Source organism: Rutidosis leptorrhynchoides, chromosome 8 (assembly GCF_046630445.1).
Source record: "Rutidosis leptorrhynchoides isolate AG116_Rl617_1_P2 chromosome 8, CSIRO_AGI_Rlap_v1, whole genome shotgun sequence".
Classification (NCBI taxonomy): domain Eukaryota; kingdom Viridiplantae; phylum Streptophyta; class Magnoliopsida; order Asterales; family Asteraceae; genus Rutidosis; species Rutidosis leptorrhynchoides.
This window is the reverse complement of record NC_092340.1, coordinates 59340496-59360726: the sequence shown is the minus strand read 5'-3', so window position 1 is coordinate 59360726 and position 20231 is coordinate 59340496. Positions and strand designations below refer to the sequence as shown.

The following is a 20231-nucleotide window of genomic DNA, read 5'->3' as shown; positions in this document are numbered from 1 at the left end:
ACTCTACCTTAAAATAGTGCATGTGTAGTTAATATTTTTTATACTATGAGATATTCCCTCCTGTATAGATATGATGTGCAATGGAAAATATCAAGCATCATATTCTTTTATGATATCAGACTAAATAACCTCCCTTTCTTCTACGATCCACCTATCAATCTCTTTAATGGCATAATCAACCAAATTTCATCCTAGCATCACTATTGTCATGAACTTAAACTGCACGCTGACCAACTCACCAATACTGGCAACTGTTCGATAAGATCGCTTAATTTTGTATTTAAATGTTGGGCTCAACCGCACATATGATGGTGTGGCTACAATTCTTCGACACATCAAACCTCTACCTAAGTTCTAAGAACCAATGTAGCAGTAGCTCATTGGTACCCGGTAGCTTTGAAGTTGGGACCCGCCATGTGAAATTTTTGAATTTAAAATAGGTTCATGTTCAATCCCCACTCGTGTGAAGAATTTACAACTCTTGTGGTAGTGGGATGATGGTTGTTAACGTCACATGTGTGGGGATTCGGTGGAGGTAATTTTCCGGCATCCGACTATTTGAGGTGGATCTGGTGGGTTTTCAAACGAAACACATGGTTAGAGTGTCCCTGCCAAACATACACCTTTTGAATTTAAGTTTTAAGAGGCTCGATCAATGCTTATACTTGAAGAAACGCGAAAACAAAAACAAGCATCTAATAACCTGGCATCACCCTCATCACTACCGCAACTATAACAATGATGACAAAGGCAACTACCGAGTAAATTCCATTCGTGTACGTGGCAACACTAATCGTGTAGAGGTCATGGTTACCAAGGAAATCATTCAACATAAACTGGATCATCACAACAATAATGGACGTATGGCCTTTGGGCTTGGCAGAATTCTTCTTCGCCCCCTGTTCGTTTTCAATAAATGTTTGGCCAGGCCTAACGCTACATCTGGGCAACCAGGAATACTAGATCAACGTCCACCTCACCTCAATAGGTAGTGTTTTTAGCAGCGGTTAGTATGGGGCACGCGTATCATTTTGATTGGTTAATAGTACTTCCTTCGATATTGCTGTTTGTTTGTCTTCACTTGGCGATAGCTGTGTCTAAAAACTTAAAATCTCTCTGACATGGGCTTGTCTCGTAATTCTATTATAAATATAATATAATACAATATAATGTATATATAATGTATGCATATTATTCTAATTCCAATTTTATTGTATTATTATACGTGTATGTGTTAAAATATGGGGAGTGATATGTACACAACCAATTTTTACACATACACAACTAAATATGTTTTACAGTGTTGTACAGTACAACATTATAAAGTATGTTTGGTTGTGTATGTGTAAACAATGGTTGTGTACATATCATCACCCGATTATATTTACATATTTATTTTATCTTTTTTAAAATTTATGGAATATGGAATATATTAAGAATCCAATGGTCCAATAAGATGAAAATGTTGTAGATCCATACTGTGCACCCGCGACGCACAGGAACATTTCTCGGACAGGTCCCTCGTATATAGCAGAGGCACTATTATTCGGCTGAAACCCTAATTTTGCCAGATCCAACTTTTTCCTCCGCTAACAACGGTCAGGTATTATCACTTTAAAGTTTAATTCAACTACTGTTTTAGTTTCAAAATTTTGTATGTTTGTATGATGCAAATGGTAATTTGTCTGTGTAGATCTATTGCATTTAGCTAGAAAATCATATTCAACTTTATTAAAGTTAGACTGCTGATTTTTTTAATTTGTCTGTAGATCTGTAAAATTTAGCGTATCATTTCAACGTTTTTTCTGCCGATCCTTCATTTGACGCTTCAACTTTAGCCGTTTGACTGTAAATCGATGATTTTATGATACATTTTTTATGTCTGTGATTTATTCTTTTTAGTTTCATTTGACTGTAAATCGGATTTTGGTTTCATTTCTGTTTGTGTTTACGGCTTCTTATTTTCATTTTAATAATTGGTTATCTGTTGTGCTAATTAGCCTCAGATCTGTTAGTTTGTGTTATGATTTGGTCAAACTTATTTAGCTTACATTTACACGTCATCTATAAATTTGCGGAAATGATTATTGGTAACCCTAGAATATTGGTTGAAAAGCAAATAAAAATATCGTCTATCAATGCTGTTTGGGTTAACTAGAACTTGTAGGTGAAGAACGTTGAAAAATCGTTAAATTAATAGGCTATTGCATAGAAGTCAATTTGTTGAGTTTGAGGTTTAAATTGAGATCTGGCTTGTTAGTACATAGTACAGAGTATGTATCGAGAAGTTCAATTATCAGTCATATCTTAACTGGCTTCTTGTTAGGTGTCGAATGATGTGTCGCTAAAATGTCTTTTGTTTTGCTCCATTTGGTTTCATATTGCAGTTACGAATATTATGATTCAGTTCACCAGGCATCATATGAGTGTATAACTATTTACCTTTAATTTCTAGCCTATTTTAATCAAATAAGAAACATCCACACGGCTACATTTGTATGTATTAGTTATCCCTTGTTCTTTTATATTACATTATATATGTTAGTAGTTTAAGTATTCTTATGCACAATCATTTATCTGTAGTTTTAGCTTTAACTGACTTTGACTTGTGACTTTCTAATGAATTACTGAAACTGATAAGTCATATCCTTACTATCTTGTATTTTCTATTATGTAGGAAGATCTACTGGAACAATGGCTGATCAGAATCATCATTTAGCTGCTACAAGGAGAGTAGCCAGTCAACTACAACTTTCACAATATTCTCAAGCACAGTATGGAGCTTTGAACAGACCCGCTCCAACTCAGAGGCAATTCACGTATGGAAATTACACTAATGCAGGGTTCAACTATCCAATGACACGATCATTGGTAACTGCAAATGCTTCTCCCGTGTTTGTTCAAGCACCATCAGAGAAGGGACCTTATGGGTTTGCCATCGATTTTCTTATGGGCGGTGTTTCAGCTGCTGTCTCAAAAACTGCTGCTGCTCCAATTGAGCGTATTAAGCTTTTGATCCAAAACCAAGATGAGATGCTCAAGAGTGGCCGTCTTCAACAGCCATACAAGGGTATTGGTGACTGTTTTAAAAGAACAATTGCTGATGAAGGATTTGTTGCTTTGTGGAGAGGAAACACAGCTAATGTTATCCGTTACTTTCCTACTCAGGTTTGTTATTTATCTTTATACAGCACATATTAATGAATCATTATATGTATGTATGTATGTATATATATTTGTTTCCTGATGGCTGATGCTGTGCTATTGTTAAACCTTTTCCTAGGCACTTAACTTTGCATTCAAGGATTACTTTAAGAGTTTGTTCAGCTTTAAGAAAGGGAAAGATCCTTACTGGAAAGTGTTTGGTGGTAACATCGCCTCTGGTGGTTTTGCTGGTACATCGTCTCTACTGTTCGTATTTTCATTGGATTATGCCAGAACTCGTTTGGCTAATGATGCCAAGGCGGCAAAGAAGGGTGGAGAGAGGCAGTTTAATGGTCTAATTGACGTGTACAAGAAGACGTACGCATCAGACGGTATTGCTGGATTATACCGTGGGTTCAACCTTTCAGCTGTTGGTATCTTTGTATACCGTGGTTTGTATTTTGGTTTGTATGATTCTCTGAAACCAATCCTCCTTACTGGATCCTTGGAGGTTAGTAGTTTGCTGCTTTTCATTTCGTTAAAATGATGATGACGATGATGGTTGTTTAAATTATTACTATTAATATACTGAATCAAGTGTTGGTTCTTGAATTTTCAGGATAGTTTCTTTGCTAGTTTTGCTCTTGGGTGGCTCATTACCAACGGTGCTGGGCTTGCGTCGTACCCAATTGACACTGTGAGAAGAAGAATGATGATGACATCAGGTGAGGCTGTCAAGTACAAGAGCTCTTTGGATGCATTTAGCCAAATTGTGAAGAAAGAAGGTGTCAAGTCATTGTTCAAGGGTGGTGGTGCTAACATCCTCAGAGCTGTGGCTGGTGCTGGTGTGCTTGCTGGTTACGATAAGCTTCAGGTCATTGTTTTTGGAAAGAAGTACGGTTCTGGTGGAGGCTAAGGCTAACTAACCAAAGGCGAGGCTAGTTGGGTCACTAGTTTTTACAGTTATTCTGGATGATTTTTTTTGAACAACTTATGATAGATGATGGTGATAATATCTCTTGAGAGACTAAACAATTGTAGTAGGATTGAAGTATCCTGCAAGTACCTTGTTGAATTTTATTTGTGCGTTGCTTCATTTGGTGGTTTTTGCATGGTATACATTTTGGGAAGCCTTAATTTTCCAGACGATGCTTAATATACTTCAATAGAAGTTTGATATTGTTGTTATTTATTTGTTGCTAACCTGATAATGTGTTTTAATCCATTATCCATTATTATTATGCACACAATTCCTGAGTAGTTGAGTGTGTGTTGTTTGTTGCAAACCTGATAGGGAATCAAAGTGTTCTCTAATGCTTGAAAAACTATTCACCAAAAAACAGACCAGCTGGTGCAAAATTTCACATCTGACCATATTTTGCTTATATGTTTAAGACAACGACCCTATTGCCACAAAGAGTTTTCAAAATCTTTTGTGTTTATACTTGTAACTTTTCTAAAGATGGAATTTGAGCAAGCAATTCCAATCCCATCTTATGTAATTAGGTCAGTCTATATTAACTTGATTATCATGAGTTACAAGATTTATCTCAAACATTAAACAAATTGGCTAAATTCACACCTATGATTCAGCATCATAATCTCATGAAAAATTAACTTGATGATATGCTAAATTTCTAATGATTGGACGGTGTTACTAGTTGATATTGATGTTAAAAATGTGACGTGAAAGCATTTGAAGAGTCACGGTGGCACCAGGGTAATCTAATGCAAACAGTGACATTGATTTGGATCCTATTTTTTTTGCAGAACTGATTCCTTTCTTAACTTAAGGAACTTGATTTATGTAAGAACTGGTTTCGTTGTGAATTAAACATTTTATAAACCCATTATATACCACGTACTGGGACAAATATATGACTGAAAATTCAGAAGTTACAAATCTTTGGATGAAGCCAATTTTCTATACATTCTCACTCACCAAGCAAAAACCACCAGGCAAAACTCCGAGAAATAATCCATAAAGTTTTAGTATGTATATATTTAGTTATTTCTGTATATGTATGTATATATAAATTTTTTTTCTGTATATCTATACTTTCTGTTTTTCTTAAAAAAAAAATGAATACTCACGGAGTCACGGGAAATACAAAAGGATAAGGGGGAAACGGGGAAGCTCCCGCCTAGAAAGCAATCGACAAAACAAAAACTATCTATAAGCGAGTCTTTCTAACATCCCGATAATAAATATTACAAACATATTAACCAAGCAAGAAACCGAATAATAGACGAAAGTACAATAAACGAAAATAACTAAAGAAACACAAGGTGGACCATAACAATTAACCTCGGGGACCCGCCATTTTTAATTTCACATTGACCATCTCTTTCAAAGAATTTTTTCTGGACCGATTCTTAATCTTGTAAGATAACACATTATCGGATCCATCACCAGGTGCGCTCTCCCCAGCCAACAGTGTAATCATAACATCGAATGCCACAAAAGCCTATGCAAACATATTTCCTCTCCCAAATGCTGATGAGCCACCATCTCTTCCATCATGAGGGCCCATAAACAAGGTCTGAATTGCGTCCTCGTAATCCAAGTCGTCGACGTTATCTCTAAGCTTATAAGCACCCGATGTGGAAGCCTCGATCACCTTCTTTCTTGACCTCGGGTTAACATCGCTAAGTAAACATGCATCTTGAAACATCCTTATTCAAAACAAACTACGCTTTACAAAAACCGTCACACCTATATATAGACCGTGATAAATGTGATTGAGAAGAATATTATCGTGTAGGTACCGGAGTAAAAGAAAGCCAAATACCACATTTGGTTAAGTATATGATTAGGATTGTAATATAAGTTTCACGAATAATATATATTATTCATATATTATATTTTTTTTTTAATAAAGCAAGCCTGACTTCTCCAAATTTCTTCCGTGACGGGCAGATATTTATAAAAAAATGTACCCGTGGGCATGGGGCGGGTAAAATTTTGTACTTGTTGGCGGGTCGTGGGCGGGTCGCAGGTATTTAATACCCATCACTGGTAAAACCCGACCCGTCAATCCGTGATGCCCGTTTGAGTTACCCGCGGGTATACCCGTTTACCCGCATACATATACTTAATTATATAATATATAATATAATTTTTTAATGTATTTTCATAATTATTCACGGGTTTACCAGCGGGTAGTGGGTATCCACAATTAAATATTAGTTGAGGTGCGCATTTTATAAACCCGCGGGTCGCTGGTACGAGCAAAAATTTTTACCTGTTGGCGGGTAAACGGGTACCCGCGGGTAAGGAAAAAATCCTGAAGTATCCGTGCCCGTTACCCGCGGGTGTCATCACTATGAGACCAGATACTACGAGATAATGAGTTTTCACTTGTGTTGCAAAGAAAGAATCCAACATCAGTACTGAAACTATCTCAAGCTAATTTGCTGACCTTAAGTCCTTAATACTAAAAGTACTTACGCAGTTTTATATATCTAGCTATAATTTGGAACTTGCAAATTACAAACTCTTCTACTAGAATTTTATGATGCTACTGATAATATAGCTGAGTGTGCTATATATATATATATATATATATATATATATATATATATATATATATATATATATATATATATATATATATATATATATATATATATATATATATATATATATATATATATATATGTTAGATCTATTATCTGATAACTGCAGGTTTTTTTTTGCTGGTTTGGAACTTTATTTGTTTATGTTCTTGTTTTTTGTAGCAGAATCTTCTATGCAAATGCAAACAGATTCGTGTGAAGCAACTATTTGCTGCTTTTGTTTTGAGGGTCTTCATTATTAAGGTAAATTTAGTACAATGGTGATTTTTTCCCAAACAAGATTACATCACGAGATTACTGATCTCGTCAACTGTATCATCCTTTCGCTATCATTTAAGTCGTCGAGTTTGAACAATGCGTCTAGATTGAAAATGAGATAACTTATAGATGGGGTGTATATCTAGAGTTTCAGATGAGTTTGGTCGTGGGGATAACCGTACGATAAAGCAATGTGAATCATGTGAGAGTGAGACATGCATGTACGTAACTGGATGTGGTTTTTTTTCTTCAGGTTATTTGTATTTTTATTCGGATGTAAGCATTTTAATTAATATGATTATTTCGTTATTTTAGACCACTTTTCAATCACTCCATGATAGGCTGATAGTTAGATTTGAACCCGAGAGCTCTATATTGGTATGTGCTTATGTAGTTTAACGACAACTCTAAATTATAAATCTTTAATAATAATGGTAGTAATAATTATAAATCTTTAATAATAATATTAGTAGTAATTATAAATCTTTAATAATAATAATAATAATAATAATAATAATAATAATAATAATAATAATAATAATAATAATAATAATAATAATAATAATAATAATGTGGTTGGCTCATTTTCAACTTTCTTTCACGAGTTCCTTGCCCTATTTCTTTGTCACATAAGCAGTAGATTAATGCTTAAGCACACAGGGTTCATGTGCACACTCTTCTTCGATAAAATTGATTTATAATATGATATGTCTCATATGACACTATAATTTTCCATTTTACTTTCCACGTTATGTTAGGAATCAGTGACGGAGGTCCAGCACATGTGAAACCACCAACATGATCATATCTGGAACCCCTGCCAAGAAAAAATTAACAATACCTATTCGAATCCGGGCCGCATATTTCAGACTGAGAAAATCCCTTGGTGAGATTCGAACCCAGTACCATTGAGCTATCATTTCTGTTAATTCCAATTAAACGAACTAGAACTTTAGTATTCAACTAAACAATATATGGACAATATCAAGTGCGAAAATAATTGAATAATACACGATAAAAGAAATACACAATCGTCAAGATTACAGAGAAATGATGAACGAATCGTCAAGATTACAGAGAAATGATGAACGACTGAAATGTAAACATACATCTCCTATTTGTAGACTTGGGTTTTTAGGAAGTATAATCCCCCAAAATCTAATGATTTAGTTTCCTAACTAATTATTCGATAACTAAAGAAACTAGATAAGATCGTATCACTTCAAATTTTCTACCAGAATTCAGAGATATCCGTTTAGATGAAATCTAAAAGAGGTTAATTTCTGTGTGTCTTTCATTCCATCGTATGTGTGTATATATACAGAGGATTAGTATGCTATCTATGTAAACTCTAACAAACTCTTCCATATTTTATGGAGAGGATACATATCACAATAATACACATTTATTCAGTAGAATATATCCTAAATATAACATAGTTGACCGATAGATATTGTTGACTATTACTCCCCCGCAATTGAAGCTATCGTTTCTCGAATGCGAAGACTGGAACGAAATTCTTCAAAGAGAATGCGTGGTAAACCTTTGGTGAAGATGTCAGCAATCTGAAATCGTGTCGGAACATGTAAAATCCGAACTTCACCTCTTGAAACTTTCTCCCGGACAAAATGAATGTCAAGCTCGATGTGTTTAGTTCGTTGATGTTGAACTGGATTTCCGGATAAATATATAGCACTTAGGTTGTCACAAAAAACCATAGTTGCCTTAGTGATGGGACATGCGAGTTCAAGTAAGAGATTACGCAACCAACATGATTCTGCAACTACATTGGCAACTCCCCGATATTCGGCTTCGGCACTTGATCTAGAAACTGTAGGTTGACATTTTGATGACCAAGAAATGAGATTTTCACCTAAAAACACACAATACCCGGATGTAGAACGTCTAATGTCGGGACATCCTGCCCAATCGGCATCTGTATAGGAGACAAGTGAAGTTGACGTTGATTTAGAAATAAACAAACCGAGGGATAGAGTTCCTTGAAGATAACGTAAGATGCGCTTTAGTGCAAGCATATGTGTCTCGTGTGGATTATGCATGTGCAAGCAGATTTGTTGAACAGCGTATGATATATCTGGTCTTGTAAAGGTGAGATATTGAAGTGCTCCAGCAAGTCTTCGGTAATATCTGGGATCGTGATAGGGTGCACCTAACGATGCACTTTGCTTTCCATTAGTGTCAACCGGAGTAGAGACCGAGTTACATGAAGTCATACCTGCACGTTCAATAATATCACGAGCATATTCAGTTTGATTAAGAAATAAACCATTAGTACATCTATCCACAGAAATTCCAAGAAATGAGCTCAAGGGTCCCAAGTCTTTCATTGCAAACTCGGTTGCTAATCTGGACATAAGAAAATCATGCAAGTCATTAGATGAAGTAACAAGTATTATGTCGTCAACATATAAGAGCAGATAAGCCGTGTTCGTGCCCTTTTTATATACAAATAGCGAGTGGTCGCATTTACTATGTAGAAAGCCAAGTGTGTGCACATAGTCCGCAAAACGTTGGTACCATGCACGTGGGGCTTGCTTTAAACCGTAGAGAGAACGCTTAAGCAAACACACATGATTCGGGCGAGATGAGTCTTTAAACCCAATGGGTTGATGCATGTATACAGTCTCATTTAGATGTCCATGTAAAAAAGCATTTTTGACATCTAATTGGTGAATAGGCCACGACTTAGAAACCGCTATACTAAGAACGGTCCGAATAGTAGCCGGTTTAACAACCGGACTAAATGTTTCGTGAAAATCAACCCCTGACTATTGAGCACGCCCATCACCAACTAGGAGAGCTTTATAACGCTCAAATGTGCCATCGGATTTGGTCTTGTGGCGAAAAATCCATATGGACCGAATAATATGCATATGTGGTTTGCGGGGTACAAGTTCCCACGTCTTATTATCAATCAAAGCTTGGTATTCGTCGGTCATGGCACGATGCCAATTATGGTCGGCTAGAGCGAGTTTTGGGTTGGTTGGTAACGGAGAGATATGAGATGTAGATGTAGATAGATTAAATGGTATTTTTGGTTTGAAGATACCGGACATTACACGAGTAGTCATAGAGCGAGTAGGAGGTGGTGAGTTGACTGTGGAAGAAGTATTGGAAGACTGAGAGGTTGCATTTTGGCTTGTAGTATTAGTAGTTAGTGATGGTGATGTATTTAATATATTAGGAGTAGAATTATTTTGCATGGAAGGGTTTTGATCAGAAGGTGTGTTAGTCGATTTATTTTGCATGGGTGAGTTTTGTACAGTAGGTATAGAAGACATATTGGGGCTCAATGGAATATTGGGCTCAGAAGCTTGTGATGGCCCAAAATTGTAATTCGTAGGTACCGAAGGAGATGAGGTCGAATGTGGATGTATTAGAAACAAGGGATGGATATTTTCATGGAGGAATTTATAGTTGTTATCTTGAGATTTTGTGTGTAGGGAGAAAGGAAAGGAGTGTTCATCAAAGATAACGTGACGGGAAATGATGATCTTTTTAGTAGATAAATCATAACATTTATAGCCCCTATGGTTGTGAGGATAACCAAGAAATACACATGGTGTGAAACGTGCTTGAAGTTTGTGAATTGTTGGGGAGGGTATGAGAGGGAAGCACGAGCAACCGAAAACCTTTAGGTGTTGGTATTCCGGTGTACGATGATAGAGCATTTGAGTGGGAGAATAATTTTTAGTGAGTTTACTTGGGAGCATATTTAAGAGATAAGTGGCCATTTCAAGTGCGTGTGGCCAAAAAGATGAAGGTACAGACGAGTGAGTCATGATGGTGCGCATAATATTGTTAATCGCGCGAATTTTTCTTTCCGCTTTCCCGTTTTGAGACGAGGTGTATGGACACGAAAAACGGAACACCATGCCATTTTGATCGCAAAATTGATGGAATGATTTATTATTATATTCGGTTCCGTTATCACATTGGAAAGCTTTTATTTGTCTCCCGAATTGCATTTTAATCATAGTTTGGAATTTAAGAAAAATATTGTAAACTTGTGATTTATGGCTTAGAGGGACGGTCCATAGGAAATTCAGAAAATCATCAAGAAATAAAATATAGTAACGGTGCCCGTTAGTACTAACGACGGGCGAGGTCCACAAGTCACTATGTATTATATCAAAAGGAGTATAAGTATCTGATGTAGAAGCATAAAAAGGTAAGAAAATATGTTTACCAAACACACAAGATTGACAAAAAGAAAATTTATTCGTTGAATTACATGGAACGTAATCTTTATTTCTAAGAGATTTTATAACATTAACTCCCGGATGTCCTAGGCGTTGATGCCACAAATCATTTATTGAAACAGAAAATGCTGAGGAAAATTTAAATTGTTGTAGCTTGGATGACTGAATAGGGTAGAGATCACTGGTGCTATTACACCGCAGTATTTGGGTCCCCGTCGGAAATTCCTTCAAAGTAAAACCAAAAGGATCAAATTCAATAGAGATACAATTATCAATGGACAAACGACGAACATAGATTAAATTTTTAATTAACTGAGGTGCATGAAGTACGTTAGATAGCATAAGAGGTCGATTAGGATTTATAGGAAGTGAGGTGTGACCAACACCATTAATTGGAATGCCGTGACCATTTCCAACAATAATACGCTTAGAAACATTTGAAGGATAATAAGAAGTAAGGTTACCTTGAGAACCCGTCATGTGTGATGTTGCACCGGTGTCGAGATACCAATTATCATCGGGTGGATGTAAGCTCATCGTATGCAAGGCAGCTTCAATATCTGTTGGTGTCGGGGGTACTAGAGCCTGCTACAGATTGTGCATATGCCTGAGTGTGTCAAGGTCCCAATAGGCCAGGCTGGGTAGATGATTGATTGGGCCTGGTCCAGGAAACTGTGGGATAGGGGCAGGGTGGTGGTGTGGCCCAGTTTGAATTTTGCCAAGCCCAGGGTCCATAGGGCCATTGTTTAGGTTGAGGCCCAAATTGATTTTGTGAGTTGCCCTGGTAATTTCTTCCCGTACTGTTCCTACCACGAACAGATGTATTCCTTCCCCTATTGCCTCTAAAATTACCCCTACCACAAAGATTGTTGCTGCGATTAGGGGAATTGACCACCGATTGTTGAGAGGTGTTCGTAGGGGTGCTGGTGTAACATCCCGCGTTTTTCCGTTAAATTTAATTTTAACACCGTCTTTTTTTTTTAAAACATAATCTTTCGTATTTAAATTAATAGTTTCCGTGAGTAACGTTCATTATATTCCCGCTATTTAATTTTGACATCACCCGTTTACTCGAGCGTTTTAAAAATATTCGTTTGGTTAATTCCCGCACCCGCTTCTAAACTCGAGGGACTAAAATTGACACGGGGCAAACTAGTTGACTAGGTCAACTAGTCCACCCCAATCACCACCATTCAATCACCTCCATCTCTCTCTCTTTCTTTCTTTTTTTCTCTCAAGAACACAAACATAATTCATCATCTAAATTCGGATCGGGAAGCAAACTTCAAAACAAATTACATATTCGTGATCCTCTCATCATCCTCTTCGATTTGGTACCAATTTCATCCATTTTGGGTAACTTTCTAAAATCACTAAATTTCTCTAAATTCGTTTTATATACTTGAAATTATGTTAGTTAGTGTCTATGGCTCGTGTGTAACATGAATATATGTTTTGTTTGCTCGATTTGTGGTTTGGAGTAACTAGTTTGAGTTTTTGAAATGGGTTTGCTTAATCCTTGATTTTGGATGAGTTAATGTTGTTAGATTGTTAAAGTGCATGTTTTAATTGTGTTACTAGTATCATTAGCCACATTTTGATGTGTAGGTTGATTAAGAAAACTTCAAAAACCCGATTAATGATTTTGTGATGTTTGACTAGGGTTTGATAGTTCTTGACATGAACTTTTGATGCTTGAATGCCATGAAATGTTAATTGTTAGTGTTTAGTAGTAATGTATGCTTCATTACCTTCGAAACGGCATATCGTATGTGTAAATTGGATTCCCGAATCATAAAATACGTTTTACGAACTTGAAACTTTGAATATAAACCTTTCTTGATCAATTGACGAGTTTTCGGTTATTGTAAATAATGTTTTTGTTTGATGACATGTGGTTAGTTGTATTGCTCGTCAAAATACCTTTCCGAGGATATAAGATACATGTTTTGGTTGTTTGCGGATCATAAATGGTGAATGTTTGATGTTTGGTTCGTGCATACTTTGAAAAACTGACCAGAAATCTCTGCCCAGATGGTGGCGCGGCGCGCCCCATCCCCGCGCGGCGCGCGGATTGGCCTGGCCAGATTCTGCTTTGTTTGGCGCATTTCACGCGAAATGTTTGACTAGCTATCGACCTCCGATTCACATGAAACTTGTTTTAATATACTTGTATATGAATAACTAGCATAGAAAAATAGTTCGGGACCCGACCCGAACGCGTTGACTTTTTCGTTGACTTTGACCAAGTTTGACTTTTAGTCAAACTTAACCAAACTTTTATACAATCATTCTAACATGCTTTTATACTTGTTTCTTGTATGAAACTTGACAACGTGATTCACATGCTATACTTAATCGAGTCGTAACGAGCCATAGGACTAATTGAACACATTTCACCCGACCTTGTGTCGTAACCGGTTAATTGACACAACTTACTTGTTTAGGTCAAGGCTAAGCAACTTTCATGCATACGTTACTTTGTGAAGTACTTTTATACTCGTGCACTCGAGGTGAGATCATAGTCCCACCCTTTTCAACAACTTTTTATACTTTTAAATTGTGGGCTGAGAAACATATACTTTGTTACATTTTGTACTACTTACTTTTATACTTTGAACACAAGTACAAGGAAAACAAACATTCCACAGCGAGTTAGAACAAAAATCCTCAATTCGATTATCATTAGTTACACTTGCAGGATGTAAGCGAGAACTTATATTGTGTGGCCATACGGGTTTGACAAACCCTCATTACGGACGGTTCGCTACCGTCTACGGATGAAATATATTTTCGAGAAACAGTGTATGTTCTAACACTATTGTGATGGGGTTCTATGGAAGGAAACGTTAAGTCTTGATAATTGGGTGCTCGCGAACAATACTTTTGGAATGCAAACGATTTTGATAATCAACAATGGGAATACTAAATCTTGTGGTTCAAAAACAACGTTTACAAATACATCTATGATTTCACCAACGTTTTTCGTTGACAGTTTTCTATATGTTTCTCAGGTTCATACTCGGCTACTTGATACATGCTTCCGCACTCTTTGATTACTTGATTGGAGTCAACCATGCATGCATACGCTAGGGATAGCACTTTTGGATTCAAACTTTTGTCTACTTACTTACGCTATTTATAGCAACTGTGGTTTCAAACTAATTATGTCGCAAGTTATTTCATTCATACTTTATAACTTTGTAAACTTAAACTTATTGTCGATCCATTTGTTAAACTAAACTTTGTACCTTTCAAATGAACGCGACATAATTTTGGTCAAACGAGTCTCATATAGGGACTACGACCACGCAACGGGACCTAAGTTAACGATGCCGTCAATAACGGTTTTGGTCGGGTCGTTACAAGTGGTATCAGAGCGTTGGTTGTAGGGAACTAGGACGTGCATTAGTGTGTCTAACAGAGTCGTTAGGACGCATTAGTGAGTCTAGACTACAACCGGATAGTTAGCATTTGCATTCTGACATACATTTGTTATAGATAGCACTTACTTGACTACTTGTGCATTATACTTGAATCATTCTTAGGCGAACTTTTTAATGGTACCCAACCTTCATCATACGAACTCGTATTCCGCCACTTTTTGGTAACACACGTAAATTCATGATTCATACACGTATGGATGACGACGACTTCATTAGTCACACTTGTTCGGGAACTCTGTCTCCCGGATTGTTATTTGCCACCGTTTCAACTTACTCTCGGTTTCCCACTGGTGTTTCTTACTATCTACTTTTTGGTGTTACTACCATCACTACTCTAGGTGAGTATCGTCATCAACATTTATCACTACGGTTGCGTGCTACTCGTTATCATGACTCGTTACTCTTTTCATACCTGAATACCTTATTGTCTGACTCGAACCACATTGCCGTGAACAATCATTTATACACTTCCCTCGGGGAACGCTTCTTTATAGTTGCACTAATTCTTTCGATTCAATACGAGTCACGTTAGAGGCATTGTTACACTTTGTTTATTTTAAACTTCACGATTACACGAACTTGAATCCATAGAGTGATGTGGGAATGGAGGTATGAGTTAGCGTAATATAACGACACTCGATCAACGTGGTTATATTACGGTAAGACATACCAAAGTTCTAGTGACGCGTGATGGTGGTTAGACTCGATCAACCTAAACACCACCATGTGCCATGTACATGACTTCATCTTTTCAGGTTTGGACATCCGAAAACTCCGAGAATATTTATAACAACCATACCGGGGACACACCTTCAATTATTGTCAAATTATATTTATGCTTCCGAATGAATTACCGATTCCATTCGACTTCAACCGTATGTCACACGGGTATACTAGCTCGTCCTCGCGCAGTCTTATTGACTAACTACAATTTACTCGTTATGCTCACATCGGGGCGGAAACTTCTCTTGCATCACCCTCGTACTTCCGGTTCAGGAGGTCCTTATTCTAAATTCTCAATGGAGAGCGACTCTCCACGTGATACTAGTATTCACCTCGAGGGTGAATAGTTCCGACGAACGTTTTTCTTTTAAAACCCGATAAGAACTTGCCCCGACGAACGTTTTTGGAAACCGATAAATCTTCCGCGACGCGAATTTTCTTGAGAAACTTGTCCTAGCTAACGTTTTCAATTCCTAGCAAACTTGTTCAATATGCCTTAGGGAAATGTACCCCGTTTCGGATCGAGATCCTCGTTTCATTTCTAGATTTTGGAGTACCTTACAAAAAGCCTCGGGACCGCGTTTAGACATGAGTACCGCGTACCATCCACAACCCGACGGACCGAACAAACATACGATTTAAGTCTTGAAAACCATAATACGAATTTGTATTACCAACTTCAAATTTACTTGAGAAAAGTATTTTCCTTTAACCGAATCCTCGTACTACAATGATTTTCATTCGAGTTTTAACGTCACTCCTTTTGAAACCACATGTGACTGGAAACGTCATTCTCCTTTGTCGAACCAAGTAAACGATGATCAATTCACCGGGGCCGAGGTTATTCATGAGCAACCGAGAAAATTTATTCGTATTCAGGTAAAACCCTACGCGACTCGTAATCACCAAGAGCTATGCCGATGTTAGACGTAAACATTTCAAATTCCACATGGGAAACCGCGTCACGTTAAGAGTCGCACCTTGGAAAGGTGCAATCCGTTTCGGGAAACGTAGGAAGCTAAATCCGCTATATTTCGATCCTTTAAATTCTTGGGGCGTTTTGGACCCGTCGCTAGCCGTTTGGACTTTTCCGACTCATTTTGGGTCTCCGTTATCCTACATTCGATGTATCAACTCAAAGACGTGTTTTGCGAAACGAGAACTTGTTATCTTCTTTGATGAACTCACTATCGACGATAAACCTCACTTCCTAGGAGGACCGGAAACCATAAAATCAAGGAACCAAACCTTAAAACAACATACGACCCCGACCTTCAGGTTCGTTGAAATACCCTAGGACGTACTTCTCCCTCACTCGTAGAATTGGCAACGCAAGATCTCGAGGAAGATTCAACAACTACTACTTCCAACTAAATTTCGGGACGAAATTTCTTTTGAGGCGTGGATAATGTAACATCCCGCGTTTTTCCGTTAAATTTAATTTTAACACCGTCTTTTTTTTTTAAAACATAATCTTTCGTATTTAAATTAATAGTTTCCGTGAGTAACGTTCATTATATTCCCGCTATTTAATTTTGACATCACCCGTTTACTCGAGCGTTTTAAAAATATTCGTTTGGTTAATTCCCGCACCCGCTTCTAAACTCGAGGGACTAAAATTGACACGGGGCAAACTAGTTGACTAGGTCAACTAGTCCACCCCAATCACCACCATTCAATCACCTCCATCTCTCTCTCTTTCTTTCTTTTTTTCTCTCAAGAACACAAACATAATTCATCATCTAAATTCGGATCGGGAAGCAAACTTCAAAACAAATTACATATTCGTGATCCTCTCATCATCCTCTTCGATTTGGTACCAATTTCATCCATTTTGGGTAACTTTCTAAAATCACTAAATTTCTCTAAATTCGTTTTATATACTTGAAATTGTGTTAGTTAGTGTCTATGGCTCGTGTGTAACATGAATATATGTTTTGTTTGCTCGATTTGTGGTTTGGAGTAACTAGTTTGAGTTTTTGAAATGGGTTTGCTTAATCCTTGATTTTGGATGAGTTAATGTTGTTAGATTGTTAAAGTGCATGTTTTAATTGTGTTACTAGTATCATTAGCCACATTTTGATGTGTAGGTTGATTAAGAAAACTTCAAAAACCCGATTAATGATTTTGTGATGTTTGACTAGGGTTTGATAGTTCTTGACATGAACTTTTGATGCTTGAATGCCATGAAATGTTAATTGTTAGTGTTTAGTAGTAATGTATGCTTCATTACCTTCGAAACGGCATATCATATGTGTAAATTGGATTCCCGAATCATAAAATACGTTTTACGAACTTGAAACTTTGAAAATAAACCTTTCTTGATCAATTGACGAGTTTTCGGTTATTGTAAATAATGTTTTTGTTTGATGACATGTGGTTAGTTGTATTGCTCGTCAAAATACCTTTCCGAGGATATAAGATACATGTTTTGGTTGTTTGCGGATCATAAATGGTGAATGTTTGATGTTTGGTTCGTGCATACTTTGAAAAACTGACCAGAAATCTCTGCCCAGATGGTGGCGCGGCGAGCCCCATCCCCGCGCGGCGCGCGGATTGGCCTGGCCAGATTCTGCTTTGTTTGGCGCATTTCACGCGAAATGTTTGACTAGCTATCGACCTCCGATTCACATGAAACTTGTTTTAATATACTTGTATATGAATAACTAGCATAGAAAAATAGTTCGGGACCCGACCCGAACGCGTTGACTTTTTCGTTGACTTTGACCAAGTTTGACTTTTAGTCAAACTTAACCAAACTTTTATACAATCATTCTAACATGCTTTTATACTTGTTTCTTGTATGAAACTTGACAACGTGATTCACATGCTATACTTAATCGAGTCGTAACGAGCCATAGGACTAATTGAACACATTTCACCCGACCTTGTGTCGTAACCGGTTAATTGACACAACTTACTTGTTTAGGTCAAGGCTAAGCAACTTTCATGCATACGTTACTTTGTGAAGTACTTTTATACTCGTGCACTCGAGGTGAGATCATAGTCCCACCCTTTTCAACAACTTTTTATACTTTTAAATTGTGGGCTGAGAAACATATACTTTGTTACATTTTGTACTACTTACTTTTATACTTTGAACACAAGTACAAGGAAAACAAACATTCCACAGCGAGTTAGAACAAAAATCCTCAATTCGATTATCATTAGTTACACTTGCAGGATGTAAGCGAGAACTTATATTGTGTGGCCATACGGGTTTGACAAACCCTCATTACGGACGGTTCGCTACCGTCTACGGATGAAATATATTTTCGAGAAACAGTGTATGTTCTAACACTATTGTGATGGGGTTCTATGGAAGGAAACGTTAAGTCTTGATAATTGGGTGCTCGCGAACAATACTTTTGGAATGCAAACGATTTTGATAATCAACAATGGGAATACTAAATCTTGTGGTTCAAAAACAACGTTTACAAATACATCTATGATTTCACCAACGTTTTTCGTTGACAGTTTTCTATATGTTTCTCAGGTTCATACTCGGCTACTTGATACATGCTTCCGCACTCTTTGATTACTTGATTGGAGTCAACCATGCATGCATACGCTAGGGATAGCACTTTTGGATTCAAACTTTTGTCTACTTACTTACGCTATTTATAGCAACTGTGGTTTCAAACTAATTATGTCGCAAGTTATTTCATTCATACTTTATAACTTTGTAAACTTAAACTTATTGTCGATCCGTTTGTTAAACTAAACTTTGTACCTTTCAAATGAACGCGACATAATTTTGGTCAAACGAGTCTCATATAGGGACTACGACCACGCAACGGGACCTAAGTTAACGATGCCGTCAATAACGGTTTTGGTCGGGTCGTTACAGCTGGTGATTAGCGCCGCACCGGCAGTGGTGGCGGATGTGGCTGCCATTTTCTGTTTGCGAGATTCTTCTAAAACAAGCATTGAGCGAGCTTGATAGAAGGAAGGAATCGGTTTAGTGTGAGCTAGAAGAGCACCGACAGAATCATAACTGTCATTTTATCCGGCGATGAGTTGTAAAACCAATTGATCTTCAGAGACATGAGAACCCACGTTCGTGAGTTGGTCGGAGATATTTTTCAATTCTTGACAATAAGAAGAGACGTTAGAGAAATTGTCTAGGCGGATGTTTGAGAATTGTTGACGAAGATGGATTGCACGTGTGTGTTCATTGTCCTGGAAAATGCCTTTCAATCAGTTCCACGCTTGAAGAGCAGTCGAGTCGGGAGCAAGAATTGTGTGAATAAGGTCGCCTAAGATGGTGGAATAGATCCTCCGAAGTACAATATCATCTAAACGAGACCAGGATTCAGTGGGTGGAGGTGTTGTGTTTGTCGAGCCAGTGGGTGGGGTTGTTTGTGTTGTGGTTGATGATTCAGTTTCGGTGGTGGTTGGAGGGATGATATGGTCTATGACATTGAAGGCTCGGCAATGGATCTTAAACAGCTCAGACCAGGCGCCGTATTTGCTGTTCTCCATCTCGAGAGTGATGGGGATAAAGTTTTTGATACTGTTAACGATAACTGCAGGGTGAAAGCGATTAGTGTCGGCCATTGTTGGTGATGAGATAGTAACGAAGAAGAATAAGATATTAGAGATGGGATTTGGCCTGATACTGTGACGACCCGAAAAATTTCGACTAATTTTAAACCAAACTCTAGATATGATGTAATATTTTATGCAAAGTCTGTTAGGTTGAGTTTCAAAAATTTTGAACTAATCCATATTTTCAATTGACCTTCGATTGTTCTCGACGATTCACGAACAACTATTTGTAAATAGATACATATATATATATATATATATATATATATATATATATATATATATATATATATATATATGTGTGTGT

The 20231-nt window shown here is 37.2% G+C and overlaps 3 protein-coding genes across 3 annotated transcripts; 1 reads left to right on the top strand and 2 right to left on the bottom strand.

Moving 5' to 3' along the window:
• Nucleotides 1-1473: 1473 nt before the first annotated feature.
• On the top strand, nt 1474-4332 carry LOC139862446 (ADP,ATP carrier protein 1, mitochondrial-like). Its single transcript, XM_071851052.1, has 4 exons — nt 1474-1598; nt 2678-3168; nt 3284-3655; nt 3764-4332. Exons 2-4 carry the CDS (start codon nt 2695-2697, stop codon nt 4058-4060), a joined length of 1143 nt encoding a protein of 380 aa, XP_071707153.1. The 5' UTR covers nt 1474-1598; nt 2678-2694; the 3' UTR covers nt 4061-4332.
• Nucleotides 4333-8444: 4112 nt separating this feature from the next.
• Nucleotides 8445-9617, bottom strand: LOC139863444 (uncharacterized mitochondrial protein AtMg00810-like). The gene has a single exon (XM_071852080.1). It carries the CDS (start codon nt 9615-9617, stop codon nt 8445-8447), a length of 1173 nt encoding a protein of 390 aa, XP_071708181.1.
• A 9956-nt stretch (nt 9618-19573) lies between these two features.
• LOC139863443 (uncharacterized) lies at nt 19574-19933 on the bottom strand. Its single transcript, XM_071852079.1, has one exon. The coding sequence runs from the start codon at nt 19931-19933 to the stop codon at nt 19574-19576; it is 360 nt and encodes a 119-aa protein (XP_071708180.1).
• Nucleotides 19934-20231: the final 298 nt, after the last annotated feature.

Bases quoted from the DNA above. Each gene is read 5' to 3' on its own strand.
- LOC139862446 (XM_071851052.1), top strand. From the start codon at position 2,695: ATGGCTGATCAGAATCATCATTTAGCTGCTACAAGGAGAGTAGCCAGT. The intron at 3,169-3,283 runs GTTTGTTATTTA...ACCTTTTCCTAG, and splicing joins TCCGTTACTTTCCTACTCAG to GCACTTAACTTTGCATTCAA. The intron at 3,656-3,763 runs GTTAGTAGTTTG...TTGAATTTTCAG, and splicing joins TCCTTACTGGATCCTTGGAG to GATAGTTTCTTTGCTAGTTT.
- LOC139863444 (XM_071852080.1), bottom strand. From the start codon at position 9,617: ATGCATCAACCCATTGGGTTTAAAGACTCATCTCGCCCGAATCATGTG.
- LOC139863443 (XM_071852079.1), bottom strand. From the start codon at position 19,933: ATGGCCGACACTAATCGCTTTCACCCTGCAGTTATCGTTAACAGTATC.